The sequence below is a fragment of the Monomorium pharaonis genome, chromosome 4 (genome assembly GCF_013373865.1).
Source record: "Monomorium pharaonis isolate MP-MQ-018 chromosome 4, ASM1337386v2, whole genome shotgun sequence".
NCBI lineage: Eukaryota > Metazoa > Arthropoda > Insecta > Hymenoptera > Formicidae > Monomorium > Monomorium pharaonis.
Window position 1 is genome coordinate 24,745,084 of NC_050470.1, and position 16,501 is coordinate 24,761,584.

The window sequence follows — 16,501 nt, forward strand, 5'->3', positions numbered from 1 at the left end:
CTTTAAGTCACCTGTGATTTCATTAATAATAAAAATTTGTCAATGACATCAAATTGACATTATTTTAACTTTTTTGTTCTTCTTGGGAAATCTCATAATAACATCGTAAGGATCGTCACCCTAATTTTATTTGTCATAAGTACATAAAAGATGTCCTTACAATTTCATCGAATGACAAATGATATCTTCGTGACATTATTTGATATGACTTTCGTGATTTATACTTGATATACTAGCGAAAGAAAATTTCCATACGTCTATTTCTGGATCATCGTACTTTAATCCGTTAATCGGAGAGCTAGTCAATAGTACAAAATGTTCTCGAATGCGAACGTGCCTAGGTTCCAGCGCGTTGCAAGCAGGTTTGAACCTGATTGGGTTTTTACAATGTCTCGAAAAGCAACTGTGATAATCCCCAGCGGAATCACAAGCACCTGAAACAAGACAAGCTCTTTGCGAGAAACGAACATTTCCTGATGGAATGGAATTCTAATCAAATCTCTCGCGAGTATCATCGTGGACGAAGATCTTTCTCTCTCTCTCTCTCTCTCTCTCGGCAATTAGACTTCAGCATCTTCCTTACTTTTTCTTCCAACTAAAAACATTACAACAGATATGAAATTCATTTGTTGACGAAGAATCGATGTTTCGTTATTGCGCAACAATCTTAGAAAGTTTCCGCCGCTCTAATTACTCGCTAATTACCATTCGGCTCGCGGCTAACTTCAATCGATGCATCATAATCAGACTGGAGAGCGCTCCATTTTTGATCGCCGACGTAAAAGCGAGCTAAATGAGCGCGCGTTTTGCGAGCAACGAACAGGAAATCTGCGAAGTGAAATCTGAATGTCGAAGGCAACTCGCAATTTCGCGAGCGCACGTTCGAAATTGATCCTGTCATCTCGTGCAGAGCGCGGCGCTGTGAAGATAGGCGCGGTGAAGAGCCGGGAAGAGAGAGGAAAGTGCCGTGGACTCGCGAGATCGACGAATGACGGGGAGAAAAAGAGGGAGAGGGAGAGGGGAGGGCCTGCCCGGGCACCTCAACCTTGAGCGTGCGGCCGGGGAAAAAAATCGCGACGCCTCTGCGCAAAAATTAACGAGAGCGATACAACATGGCAGCCTCGCCCGCCGTTGATGCCTGCGTCCCTTCCCCCTCCCCATCCCTTTGCCCCGGCCCTTCTGCGCGGGCACGATTTCGCCAGGTACCGTTTCGGGCGCGGTGTCACGCCATTCGAATGAGTGACTGGAGGGTGGAAGGACGAAGGGAGAAAAAAAGTAGCCAAGGGGGAGAGAGATGGAGAAAGGGACAATAGGTCATCCTTCGAGTTCCTTCCCGGCAACCCCCTGCTGGCGCAAGTCAGCGGGTGTCGCCAGCTATGGGGCTTACCAGAAACAACCCCAATATCGGACTTAACCGGATGCGGCATCTACACGGTTTGACAGTCGTCTAAACAAACCCCCACCTCCGCGAATTCCGTTTCTCTTCTCTTGTCTGCCGCGTAGCGTGCGACACGACTCTTCACACGGCCAATCAGAATTGAGCCGCGCGTTTGCGACATACTTCAAATCGAACCGCTACGCGGGACGATCGAGATTAATATTGTAAAAATTATTAAAAAATTAATTGTTCGATAATAGGAATATTATTGATTTAATACGCGACTATTTTTATTTGTTTTTGTAATTTAAAAAAAACTTCTAAACGATTATTATACGTATGACTACAATTAAAAGATTTTTCAAACAAGTTTATTTTGAAAAAAAAAATCAACCATTCTCCGTTAGTAATGTTATATATTCTAAGATGAAATTGTCGCATGGAAATAACGTGAAAGGACAATGGAGTTTTGCTCTTTATGCCATGCATTATTTATTTATCGATTCATACATTTTTAAAAATTGATTCACATTTCCAAAAAACATCTGATCTCTATTATTACAGGAGTGACGTAAAAACGATAGATCGGTACACAATCCTACGGGACTCTGAAGTTGAAGGAATACTGATTCGTTAGAACGGTTCTGGCGATGTAAAAATGCTCGCCCGGGACTAATAACGCGTCCGCGGGAAACATGGTGGAGGTAATCTGTAGTATTAAAGTAGTTTACAATAACAGACCTCTACGATGCGTAACACAGGTTCCGCGGGTTGTAATGACGAGCTTCGGCCCTTCCGCAGGTCCGCAGGTACGACCGTATTCCGGGATCGTGCACTCCGGAGGAGGTAAAAGAAACGCCGGGTACACGTGAAACAATCCCGTCGCGATGTCGCTTCGAAATTAACTTGTGGGGAGGAATGGCGGGAAGGCGAAAGATTCCGCATTTTTGGCCGTAGAACGAAACTCGCACTAGAACGTGGCGTAAAACTCGTGTTACGGATGTCAAGAGTGTGTACCGAAATACGCACGAGTAGAATACGAGAAATTTATAGACATACGAAGCTGCAAGAGAGACACATTCGCAAGCACTTCGGAGAAAGATGTATTTGATTATACATTTAAAAAAAGGGGAAACAAAAAAAAAAGAATAGAATGTATCACATCGCGCCGCGCGTAGTAGCTCGGCTGCAGTTCCGTACAGTTCAGGAACGAGAAGAACGTAAGATTTGTCGAATACATTTCTCATTTGTTCCTTCCTAACAACTACGTACTCCTGCATTCGGTGTATCAACGGTGACTTAACGCAGTGACAACGGATATGCGACTATTTTTTTTCACGACTATTAGTTCGATAAAAAAATCCTTCAAGTTTTCTCTTATTCTATTAACGATGAAAGCTACAGGCAAAAATGAGCGAATTTTTGTTATCGTTCTAATATTCCCATTTGTCGCAAATCCAACTTACAGAAACAAATGTCTGTCAAATGGAAAAACCATTGATATATAAGATAATTAGATTCTATTTACAAAAGAATGGAAATGTATCATTGTGGGTGATAATAAATAATTAAATCGGGTAAAAATCTTATATATCTAAGCAGAGATTTGCATGAATTTGTCATATCTGTCGTGATATCTGTTGTCAGAGCATTAAATCGAATTTTATTCAAAAGAATTATCGGAGTACATTTATTATTGTTAATTTAATAATGCATAACGGCACATAAAAAAATTAAAACGCAACGACGAGCGTCTCGACGATCATTAAATCGACTAATTGAATATTACACGCTGCTCAAAAATAATTGAAGGACCACTGCTCTTAAACGAACGAAAATACCATAATTTATTTAAAAGAGCTAAAAGTAGATCATAAATATATTCATTAAAAATCCAAACAAAACAAGATTATTCCTCATAGAATAATTTGTCTCAAAAGTGTAACAGCATATTAAATATATATATATTTTTAACTGCTGTGAATCGTTGAACTTTCTTCAGGATTCATTAATGGGTTTATATTTTCAAAAGGTTATAACTCTCTTAGAAATACTTATTCACTAATTTGTATATAACAGGTTTATACATGTTTCACAAAATCAACGTAAGGCGTCCGTGCCAAAAGTCATGGTTGAACAAAATAAATATATTTTTATAAAAATATATGATAAAAGTAAAAGTTTTACTTCCCAACGGTTATTACTTAACAAAGTAATTAGACTAGATTTTAAAGAAAAACTTGCAGTACAAAAAAATAATATGTCTGAGTACATATTTGTATATAGAATGCTTTACTTGGTATTCCAAGATCTCAATAAAAAAAATTAGAACTTCATTCTTAAGCAGAAATTTATAAGATGTAAGATTCAAAGTTGTTACCGTTCCCTTCGAGAAAGCGATCCTCTAATTATTTCCGCAGCGTAATTCTCATCGTTTCACAACTGAATGCGATTCGACGCGCGTCGAGGGCATCGGGAAGCGGCTCTAACTAACATCGACAAGTGCTTAGAAAATAATGCACGATTACAACGAGCTTCGTGTGTTTGAATGCCGCCGTGCTGTTTCGCGGCGGCAGTCTCGAACAGATTACAACAATGAGCGCGTAAATGGACAGCGTAAAATCAATCCGCGACCCCATCCCGCGATTTCTTCCTCGTCGTCGAATTAAGCCGCGCGATTATTAATAATCTACGATCGCGAAGCCTCCCTCGTCGGCGCGCTCATGCACACGATATAATACGCATAGAATAGACGAACACGCAACGTACATACATATACATCTTACAATTCGTTAATCTCGCTAAGTGAGACGATTATTCGATATAGTGTATGACGCAATTACATTGGCAGAGAAAAATATATAGCGCGGTTGGTTCGTTCGGACTGACGGTCCGACATCACAAGCAACAACGAGTGAGACTTCAGTGCTGAGATTCGATGACGATTCCATTCGGTCTCGCGAAACATCGACAGCACGCGGAAAAGGAACCGGGTCCGGCGCGCGAGAGATTTTTTTCACACGCCCTACAAACCCGTCTCCTTAGTAGACAGTAAAATTGCGTCGAAACGATATCTGTCCTCGGAGTAAGAAGGACAACCCGTCGTTTGCTTATGTCGCAGGCTGTCCGAAGGAAAGTGTATCGATATACTGAGACGATTATGCCGTCCACGAAGGAACCTGGAGACGATTTTTCCTTCGGCGACGATTGGCGAGCTGATCCGCGAGAAAGATTTACTCGCGGCGGAGGCAATGTCTCGTCGATTACGTCGCCAGGGGGAAAAGTCGGCTGCCAGAACGTTTCCAAGACTCAAAAGTCCCCCTCTCCACGTAATACAATTCCCTTTCCTCGACTATATTCCGTATTACATCTGCACATGCAACGCGTTGTATCATGTGTACACGAGAGACGTGTGGCGCAACACGTTCACGTTTGACAGCACGTCGATTAAAATTAGCACCGATCGCAAATCTTTTTCTTTTCTTTTTGGTTGGGCGTTGGTTGCAATCAACACGACGCCATGTGTAACGAATAACATGTCGAGGCGCATCGACGAAGCGCCGCGCTCTTACAGACAGAGGAAAAATGTGAAAGCGACGCCAAATCGCGGCGAGCACGCCGTCACCGTCACGGAGTGCGAGCGCGTGGACTTTCGCGCGCAATTCCTCATCACAATGTTGTACAATCGGCATTTCAACTGCCGACGATGCTAATACTTATAACGAAACTAAATGCTACGGAGTCGACGAGAAGTAATTACAGGTATATGTATCTTGGTCCGCTTGGCCGCGTCGCCATGATTTCGCGTCGTTTCAAACGTCTGTTCCGCCCGATGGGGAACGACATTCGCAAAAGCAACGAGCGCTCTTCCCCCCCCCCCCCCTCCGATTGCTTCTGTTACGCTCAACAGAGTCCCGTTCTCATTCAACCGTTTAATTAGCAACCGAAAGTGCCACTTTTAAACATTGAGATCTTAAACCGATTAAGAACAGTTTCTATCGACAATGACAGAATTACAAAAGTGACGAATATCATTTGTACCCTACGACCTGTGATTATACATCGCCGGTTGAACTCGACGAGACTCTGCGGTAGCGTCATTTGGGTACTAAAGGGTTTCTCCGACGCTCCTCGTGCTGAGAAGCTAAAACTGACATTCCCGTGCTAAACGGAATTCTCACTGAAAAATTCCCAAACCGATAAACCAAATTTTTCATACCCGACAGTATTATGTATTTTAACGCCAATCTGTACTGCACAATGCCCCGAATGCCTTTTTCATCTTAGAATGCTCTCAAATCTGGATTATACGCTTGGAAATTGCATTAATTATCGTCAAGAATCGACTTTAGCACGTTTTTCGGAGTTTCAATTTGCATCGCAGGCAAGCGCTCAAGAATCCCCATCTAACGAGGATTGTCGTCGTACAACATCTTTTAGCGTCGCTCTCGCTCGGTTTAGTTTCAGACAAATAACACGCGAGAGATCATCCTCTTTCGCGCGCGTTCTTCTCTCGTCGATCACGCAACCAGGGCTCGCAAACGATAAGCGTGGCATAAGTGCTTCGATGCTCTGGATCATTCACCATTATACGCTACGCTTTCTTTTCGATTTAACTCTCTATTGCCACGCGGCATACATTGTTGCATGTGGTTACATTATCTTCCTCTTTCTCAGTCAATAATTCAAAAAGTTACAAACTGTACTTAACAATCTATGCGTCTTCAATAGTACAGATTAATTTTAACTCATTGTTGCTACGTACCCCTCCCGCTGAAACCTCCGGGAAGAGACTCGGCCAATAGAGAGTTAAAAAGTCCCGCGCGTTCGGGACGGATGTGCATTCGAATGACCATCCCCCACATGCTCGATGGCATTACTCGCGCACGCTAGACTACTAGGACATTGTGTAAGATCCGTTCGTATCTACGAAACGAATTATTACAGCGACAAAATACATACATACATACGCAGACTCATAAAAGCCAGCCCCTCGTGAAAGATTTCGGGGGAAAATCTTCAGGCTTGATCGCGCGACGGTTACGACGGACTTTCGTTCTCGCTCTTACACAGCTCGTTGCTTACAATCTAACACTTTTGTTTGTGTACTCTTACGTGTGTGATATCGATAGAGGAATGCGCGTGTCCGGCGATTCTACCGTTCCCGATGGGCAAGGATTACTTCGTTACGAACAGATCGCTGATGTCGCGACGTCGCAGGTACAAGTCAATCGGAAACGTACGTGCGTTTTTTTTTTTTCGGAAAATATAACGCCAGTCGAATTCTCAGATAATAGGATCGGTCGACACCGGAAACGATCTACAGGTAACTCATACAGGCACAGCTAACGCTATTAGTTCGTGCCTCCCCTTAGAATCAATAAGATCGTCGTTTGATCGACTTAAGGATTAACGGTCTATCGAATAGGCTGAAATAATCATCCGCTCCCGATCGAAGCTACGCAATACGTAATTTCGGCCTCTCCTGAATCTGATTTCGCTCGACGAGACGAATCGTATCGCCTGTCCGATTTTCTTCCTCGCGTCACCTTACATCACACTACATTCCTGTGAAAAACTTGGAATGGATTACGTGTACTCGTACTTCGTTATTAAATTATGACGACGTTACACGTGCCGCGTCCGAAAGTATTGGAAAGCGCCGTAAACAAAACGAAACAACAAACGAATGAACGAACGAACGAATGAATGAACAAATCTACGTCGAAACTGAATACTCTCTTTCTTGTTCGTGCACAAGGGCGCGTGTGTATTCGTGTGTGTGCCGGCCCTCTCTTCGTTCTTCTATCGCTTATAAACCGTGTAAGGTGTGGTTTTTTTTTCTTAGGAACTTATAAATATTACTCGTGGCCGCCGACCCGACGGCGACTTCGTTTCTTCGTTCGCGCGGGTTTCAACAAAATGCGTCTACATGTCGCGTGTCCGTGTCAAAATCAAAACTATATACATTACATATACATATACTCCGGCTGCTGTACCCTCGATAATCTTGTGCGATCTCGCTTTCAGTCGACGATAACTTAACGTTTTTTTTCTCCCTCCCTCTCCCTTTCTCACGCTCTCGTTCCTTATTATAATTTACCTAAATGCGCGCGCCTCGCCGTCAGCGGCGGACCTTAATTGGAGGAGGAACGTTGTAGCAGCTAAAAGGATTATCTAAGGACTCCCGGAGTGAGTCGAGAGGACCAAACGTTGTTCGTCGATGAGAAGTCGGCGGAGCGGTCGCGCGTGTCCTCGCTTCTCACCGTGGAATGTCGTAGACGGAACAACAAGAAAACTCCAAGCCGCGCTTGGCACCGTGGTACCGCTTTAGAGCCGTGACACCCGCCGTTAAACGTGACGAGGTGCGGAAGTATATACTACTACGCTGTATACCAGACTTCCGGTGAGTGTGTATGTGTGTGTGTGTGTGTGTGTGGTGTACCACGGATCCTCTGCGGGACGCGCGCACGCCTGATCGCTCCGGCTCTCTGGCCGAGGAGAAAAAGAAAATAGAAAAATAAACGTGCGTTGCAAACCCACGTGTAAAGCGCGCGATCGAGCTGGTCGAGTCGTTGTCGTCGTCGTCGTCTACTAGTTAGACCGGGCTATCTCGTCGAAAGACAGTTACTCTTTCACTATTCGCGCTCTTCTCCTTCGATCTGCCAATCATGATTATTCACGACGAACTCTCTCTTCCCCGGAGCGCCGGGGGTCGCACCGGCCCCATTTTGAGTTTCGCTGATCTTGCGCTGATTTAGACAAGTTTTCAACGCCCGCGCGTGAATTTCCGGTCCTCCACAGCCCTCTCTCTTTCTTTCTTGATTTTTGTCTGCTTACTCTCTACCGACACTCGCCTTCGATCTTCATCCACCCTCGAACACGTTAGATTTTCTACTTTATCACAGATGTTTTATTCTCGGTTTTATAACGCCCTGGCTATGCCTACAGCTCACTCGGTACAACAATCTATTGGGGATCTTTGTGTCGTGTTCTCCCCGTGCTGTTCGCACACTGTTCGCACGATTACGCTTTCGATATACATTTTCCATGTTGATTTCTCTCTCTCTCTCTCTCTCTTTCTCCGCTTGTGTAGCCCACATGTGTTACAATTACAGCTCTCGCCTAGCCACTTATGCGCAAGAAGACACGATCACACGCTAAGGCCTGCCTTAGTACAAAAATATACATTCGCTTCTTAAAAAATAGATCTTAGCATTCTGTACTGGCTAGCGTTCGTTTGATATTTTACAGTATTTTGATTCTTGGCAGGCTGCTTTAAGGGTTTAGCTTATAATATCGGCTTCTACGAGAACCGCCGTGTCGAGTGAGCTCTCTCAGGGCTTATTCCGATCTAAACGCTAGCTTGTGTGCACCATCCCTTTTTTGTTTCGCTTTCGCGACGCGCATATTCATAAATTAACGTTCGCGTTCGCTCGATCGCAACGGCGAGGTGGAAAGCAACGTGGAAGGATAGCCGCGTGTCTCTCAGGCGCGGCGAAGAATACCGTGAGGAAAGACAGTGTGTTCGAACACATGACAATTTTATCTTTTTTTTTTTTTTTCAACCGGATGTGCTTTCCGTCCTGCCTCCTCTTATGAATATGGCAACGTGCGGCGGCGGCGGCGATGGCGGCAACGTGCAGCCCGCTCGACTTTTTTGTTGTGTGTACACCTCTTTCGGCAGGTTCAGTCTTATGCTTGTGGTTTTGTTTCGTTATCACGCTAGCGACACGTGGTTACATAGTTGCGTTGTGCCCGCGTGCCGAGCGGCTGCACGACCGCCTTTCTCTACACACACGATATTACTTTATTACAGAGGACTCGCAGAGAGATGGTACTATCATATCACTTGATTTGTTTCTACGATTCGCGGATATCCGTTATTACATTCGAACGCTTATCATCTCGCTCCGCGCTCTCGAATAATTTTTCTCTTGGTTTTTCCTCTATTATCGCACGCTATTAAACTTGCTCTCGCGTAATTGTCGCATGGTTTTTGCTCTCATTCTCTCGCTCTCGCTTTCTCTCTCTCTCTCTCTCTCTCTCTCTCTCTCTCTCTCTCTCTCTCTCTCGCTCGTTTGTCACACTCACACGCTGGACACCGCGTCCCCGAATATAGTTTTTACTTTTGTTTTTTTTTCTTTTTCTTCTTCACGCGGAATTTCCGTTTGTTGTTTGAAAGAAAAACGAGAAGAAACGTAAAATTACCTCGTAAAGTCTTTATTCCGTCCGCGTGGTATCGGCGGTCAGCGGACACGCGTTAGCTATTCGATCAACGTCCGCGTTTCGACTCCCTTGGAAACTGTCTAGTTACGCTTTTTCTCCTCCCTTTCTCACGCCTGATGTAAAAATATACACGCGCGGAATACGAAATGAAAGGGCACGAGCGTGATATACCTTAAGTTTTGTGGCCGCGTGGTCCTGGCGAACGTGGGCCGCGTGTGCACATACGCCCGCCGCACGTTTGCGAGGACAGCAACCGCTATAAGGTGGTTTTAATCTGGTTATCTCTCTATGGTGGATGTCGCGTGACAGATTTCTCAGCGAGTTTACCCTTACCCGCGACTCAGGTACATATTAAGGCCCGTTCATCTTGTATAACAGCTGTGGTCGTACGTCGAAAAGAAAAAACGCTTTCTTTCCTCCTTTCGCATCATATTACTCGCACTTTTTATCTCCTCCACATTCTTTCTTCTTTTGTGCTTTCTTCCATCTCTCCTTTCTCGCTATTTTTTCTCTCTTGCTCGTGTGTATATATATATATATATATATATATATATATTTATATTCCGCACACGCAATTCCGCGTTGTTCGCGCGTGTATCCAGTGTATCTCGAACGCATGGAGAGATGTATGTACAGAAACACACATATAAAAAACCAATATTAATACATGTGTGACTACCATAGTTACGATATACACGTTAATGTAATATAATTATACAAGGGCTCGAAAAAAGTAAACAACCTCTCGGAATTGTAAACTCTGTGTGTGTGTGTGTGTGTGTGTGTGTGTGTGTGTGTGTGTGTGTGTGTTGTGTGTTTATCGGCATATACGCACGCGGTTGCATTTTGGTATTTTATCTTTGTTACGAATAACTCTCTCTCTCTCACTCTCGCTCTTTTCCTCTCTCGCGCTTCTTTTCTCTCTTTTAAACACGCTCTCAAAATCGTCATTGTTAATCGCACGACAGAAATAGATGCGCGCTGCGTCCGAATGTGTTGACGTGTTTAAAGTTCGACAGATAATACAGTTATACATACATATACATACATATACGATTAGCGGTTAATAACTCCGATTTTACAGATATACTTATATTCGTGTGTTCGTCATCAGCGGTCGCTAAGAGCACGATGAGTGTAGACGGTTATACTATATTACTCGTTCGATTACTACGCGTTATCACCCTGTCGAAAGTTATACATGGACAGGCTGGTATGGATAAATACCGAGCGATACTTTTTCACTCGTTTCGCTTTTTCGCTCCACGTACTTTATCGAGCGGACCGCGTGCGCTCTTTTCCGGTGTGCGCGCTACGTTAACATTTGTACAAAAGCGTCCGATTGGTCTTGGTATTAAAAATAACCTCGGATCGCTGTATTGACTTCGTGCTCTCTTTCGGATCGCTGTATTGTGACTTCGTGAACTCTTCGCGAAGTCTTACTAGATATTTACTCTCGCACGTCGTGCTCTTGGCGCTAGCTGTCACCTAAACTTCCCAGAGAATTGGAAAAATATGTTGTTAAACGTATTTTCTACTTACATACGTTTGGAATTTTGTTATTCTTTCCATTGATGGAAGATCACGAGATCCGAATCTCCCTATCTTTTTCTTTCTCTCTCTCATATGTTATACGCTTTCTCTTCTTTTGCTGAATAAATCATTCGTATTCTTCTATCCAGCTCCGCTGCGCTTGGCGTTATTACCTCTTGTAAGATTCACAGTCTTCCTACATTGCAATCTTGTTGCTTAGCTACGCCGTTCTAGGTTGCCGCTCTCTTTGACCAGAATAATAATTGTAGTTATATAAAATGTACTCTGGCTTCTTCTGGCAATATCGACTTAATATAGGCGAGAGAGACTATATGTATATATATATATTAGCACATCTTAATGCGATAATATACGTTTGTGATCACACTCCTAGCATCACTTTGTCAACATCAAAGCGCGACTCATGGTTTTCCATAAGAAGAAAACTATAGTGCATATAAATCACTTGAGAGAAATCGTCCCTTGGTTGAAGAGATCGTCTCATTGTTTGTAAATATGTTGTAATTTGCATTCAAATATATCAACAAGTCGAAAGTAGATCTCTCTCTCTCTCTAATTTAACTACAATTTTATCACATTCATATAACTGACAGAAGTATTGTAAACGAGGAGAAAGTTACGTGTGTGTGTATATATGTGTGTGTGTGCGTTTATCTCTTTGTATCTCTCACATAACGCACCCAGAATTCCCAACTTGGAAAACGATAACGCTATTGACAACGAGATTTCGGATTTACATGGTGCGTACATTTCGCTGTTCGATGTTTCATCCTCGTTAAAAAAATCTTGTAGAAGAATAAAAGATATAATTTGATAACATTACTTCTGAGAATGTTGATGTGGCCCAGAGAGTTGGTTTTTAGATGATCATACTGGAGAGATTTTCCTTGGCTTCGAAAATTAGTTTTGATCACTGAGAACCAACGGCATAATCACTTCTCTGCTGTCGCCTTTGAAAGGATCTCGTATCACCGGTGGTAGATCTATATTTCTCAACAGCCTCCAATGTGGACCCATTATATCTTGAATTTCCTAGATATTGGAACAATTCATATTTAAAAAATCTCTCAATTTCACAGTTAAAAGATTAGATAATCGATATCATTATACAATATTATTGATTGTCTAGGAGCTACTTTTTATAAAAAAATATATTTGTCAAAATGAATACTCACACGTCTGATGTTTTCAGCCTCGGACCAAAATTCAGCTGTAATATCGCATTCTGCGAATACCAACGATTTAAGAGTGCTGCCTCTGAGACGTGCAATGGCCAACAGATTTTCTTGGTAATATTTATGACCCAGAAACATCATCTTGACAAGTTTAGTACACTTCCATGCCACCAACACCAAAGAGTCTGGACTGTAATGGAATTACATATAGATTGTACTCTTGTCAGAAGGGAATGTATCAAGTCAAAGTATAAAGAATTTCCTTACCTATTTGGATCATTTCGATCATACGTAGATGGTATGCACTGCTTGCGATCTATCGAATCTATCCACGTCAACGATTTCAGTGTTTGCGAATACCACATTGATAATTGATGCAGTGCTGCGATATTGACATTTTCGCAGAACAAAACTTGCAAGTGTGTCAATGGCATAGCAGGACAAAATATATGGGTGTCCAAAACCATAACGCCGGCATAAGAATGTATAAGATTGAGCCTCAACTCACACTGTGGACTGCAAATAATTAAATACATAGTTACACAAATCTCCCCTTGCGGAGGGAAACAAGACCATTTTTCCCAACAATGAAAATAATTTCCAGTATGATTAGCATAACAATCACTAAACTCACTTTTTCTGAACAAACATTTGCCAGGCCAAATTCGTCGTGCTCGAGTAATCCTCTCTCCAGCCATGTATATGAATCACAAGTCTCTGCATACATCCACTATCTAATGCTTCCAACAAAGTATCACTAACATACTCATAATCCAGAGTTAAGATAGACAATCTGATAAATGAATTAAAAATAGAGTTATCAAACATGTAGAAGTCGTAATAATCGGGATCGTCCTTGATGGATGCCAGACTGAGATGTGTTAGATGTTTGGAGTGATGAAGACGGAGGGGTTCCAGAATCGTCGACAAATCCAGCACTTCCCTACATCCCAGACTTAGGGTCTCCAGGCAATTGGAGGTCTCAGTAATATTTACCAAGGATTTCACTATTGATGTGGAACTTTTGTAATTACTGAAACTACAAACGCGATCCAACTGTTGTATGTACGTAATGGAAAAAAGCTGAGTTGTACACTAGATAAGATCAATTTACCTGTCATCTTCGTTGTCGAAAAGACAATCGAAGGTGTTGCTATTGAATTCCAAGAACAATTTTTTCAGTTGTCTATTGCGACCTAATTTCTTCAAGAGCCTGTTTGTTTCACCTATGCAGTTGATGTATCTAGGCTTATCCCATCGGATTGTAGCTTCATGTACACTCAGAGCAAAACGATTTGTCAAGAATCTACAACAGATATGCTATGTGCAATACTTGCAATGAGTCGGTTAATAAATGAATAAGTAGCTAGATTTACGAACCGGACCCACGAAACACTGTCCTCATCTCTGAACACAAAAGTAATTTTTTTCCAAAAGTTTGGGTGGAATAAGGTGCTTCTCCAATTTTTGCACACCTACAGAAATTGAATAACAAGTTAAACAAATCTTGTGTCAATCAAGCATAAATGTTAATAAATCCCTAGTCATATTCATGTAAATAACATTTACATTTAAATTTAAATGATTATTAATGAGAAATTGCACATAAGATGTCCAATGATAGTTAATTTTTATTATGAGTGCATAAAATATTGTTTACAAAGATTAAATCACGTTTATCAATTTTGTAATTTTTTGTATCATTAAGGATCTAATCTCTATCGCATGTGCATTAACATGATAACTAATTTATTACTGTAAATGATCGCTGGCACTTCAGCATACCCGTTGTTTTGTCGCTCGATACAACAATGCAGGAAAGAGAATGTACAAAGTAGCAACTCCCCTCCCCTCACATACATGTATACGATACATTCGTAAATCAAATTTTTACTCATGCAAATAACGGTTGATCATGCATATGTCAGACGAAAGAAGGGGAAAGAAAGAAAGAGAGCGGATTCTCATTAACATACATTTCGTCGCAAAAGAAACTTTCTTGCGATTAACACGACAGACGGCTTTATCGGCCGCACAATGTCAAGTCAGTTTACAACGCGAACGATCGTGAAGATAAGGAAAACAAGAGGCAAGACACACATACACACGCATTTATGCGTTCTCTCTCTCTCTCTCTCTCTCTCTCTCTCTCTCACTTTCTCACATTCCTTTGGCGTATACCTGGGAGGCTGTTATTCTGGTCTCGTGCGACAAATACGAGAATATCTCCTGCAGGATAACGGCGGGCAGTCTGTCCCAGGACGGGCCGTGGTCCTCTTGCGCCATTTCGGACGTGCGGCACGCAGGCTTGCAGCAGGACGAACAGCACGAACAGCTGTTCGCCGCCGCCGCGCACAGCGTCGACAGCTGTGCTCCCTCGCACGACTTCCTCGACATCGCCAGCTCCAGCTCCTCCTCCTCCCCCTCCTCCTCCTCTTCCTCCTCCGTCGTGCCCGTCTCCTCCTCCCCGTTTCCGTCGCCCGACGCGGTCGCGGCGACGGCGGCGACGGCGCCGCTCGCCGTCATAGCCGCCCTGAACCTCTCCAATTGTACCTCGGACGTGTCGTCGCAGGCGCGCATCATGTCCAGCCAGCCGATCGGCCAGAGTCGCCGTGCTGCGCCGTTCAACCTGCCGCCGCCGCCGTCGCCGCCGATCGTGGCCGAGACGGGCATGTATATACACATATATATACGTACCGCGAGCCGATGTGTGCACGCACCGAACTCGCGATCACGACTTCCCGCTGCTTCCCGCAGACGCCAACTACTCGCTTCGCTCGTCCACCGTCCACGACCCACGTACGTAAGCCCGCGCCTCGCTCCCTCGACCCCAACTCTCACGGCCCTCTCCTCGCGTCTCTCGCGTCAGGGGCGTCGGGGCAGGCGCGCACGCACGGATGTGTTGTGTACATACTGGTACATACAGTCGTACACTTGATGGCCAGGGTCGGCTCGCGCTTCGATCGGTCCACTAGCTCTCAATTTCCATCCGCGAGAAATAAGCGAGTCGACGACAAAGGATCGAAGAATCTAAAAGGTTTTTTTTGCAGCGAATATATTTACTGAAATGCTTGATATTTATTGAATGTGTGAGAATTTCTGAACGTCAAAAAGGAAAATAAATATATGAAAAAATATTTCTAATAGATAATCGGAATTTGATTAATTTCAGCCCTCACTGCCGTTTGATGGAAGCCGCAAGATTAAAGAAAGTAAAAAATATGTATATAAAGTAAGAAAAATAAATAAATACAATTAGAAATCTCGCGCCTCGTAATTAAGCGGCGCGCACAGCATGTCGAAAAATCGTCTCGCTTTCATTGGCCGTCCATTTCACGGGTGTCAACGTGTTATTCCGCAAACGCGTATTCTTGGAACGGAGAGCGCGATTGTTCAAGCGCGAAATATATTTAAATGCGCATCGTCATACGATCTACAACGACCGCGGTAAACGACACGGAGAAGGAAATTCGAAACCGAAAACTTTTCGCAGAATTCGATACACGTTGTTCGTCAAGAAAACTGGTAAAATCAGGATTACGAAGTCACGATGGAATATTTTATCTTTATGAGTAGGAAACAATAATAAGGAAGTCATGCGTGCGTGACGCGGAAGTCGATTCATTCATTAATAATCATAATCATAATCTACGAAAATTTGAAGATTCCATGCGCGAAAGTTTTCTTTAATGTTCTCTAAACGACTGTCCAGCTGGGATATACGTAAAAGAATTAATTAAACCATTTCGTTTATCATATTTCTCGAGCTATAAATTCTGTGTTCTTTGAAAAGTTTACAAAGAATCTGAAGCTTATCACGGCTAGGTCTGACTTCGGTTAAAAATGAGATATCGTTGACGATAGCACTTTATCTGCGGAAACGACCGCCGATGAGGTCACGCGACTAATACGATCAACTATTGATCATCAGGACGAGTACGTTTGTTTGTAAAAAAGAAAGAAAAGGATTCGATAAGCAGTGTTTGTCATTATTTATATTAAAAAAACCTAGATAAATATTTAACTAAAGAAATAGCTTTATCTTATCCCGATTACAATGTAATTCGTATTTTCTTCATCTTTATCTCGGATTTTTCAAATGTTTTTTTTTTTTTTTTCTTTCAAATTATCTAAGGAATGCAAACAACGAGTATGAAATATTATC

General features: G+C 42.9%; 1 protein-coding gene across 2 annotated transcripts; it reads right to left on the bottom strand.

The window, feature by feature from the left end:
• Window positions 1–1,845: 1,845 nt before the first annotated feature.
• On the bottom strand, window positions 1,846–16,334 carry LOC105830885 (F-box only protein 33). Of its 2 annotated transcripts, XM_036286430.1 has the most exons (8): window positions 15,006–16,334; window positions 14,518–14,837; window positions 13,717–13,811; window positions 13,451–13,642; window positions 12,971–13,375; window positions 12,604–12,852; window positions 12,337–12,526; window positions 1,846–12,193 (listed from the first exon to the last, which is right to left on the bottom strand). In XM_036286430.1, the coding sequence occupies exons 1-8, from the start codon at window positions 15,019–15,021 to the stop codon at window positions 12,062–12,064; spliced, it is 1,599 nt and encodes a 532-aa protein (XP_036142323.1). In that variant the 5' UTR covers window positions 15,022–16,334; the 3' UTR covers window positions 1,846–12,061. The 2 variants fall into 2 exon arrangements, with proteins under 2 accessions (XP_036142323.1, XP_036142321.1); XM_036286428.1 differs by having other exon boundaries at window positions 14,518–16,334.
• Between the last annotated feature and the right edge of the window lie 167 nt (window positions 16,335–16,501).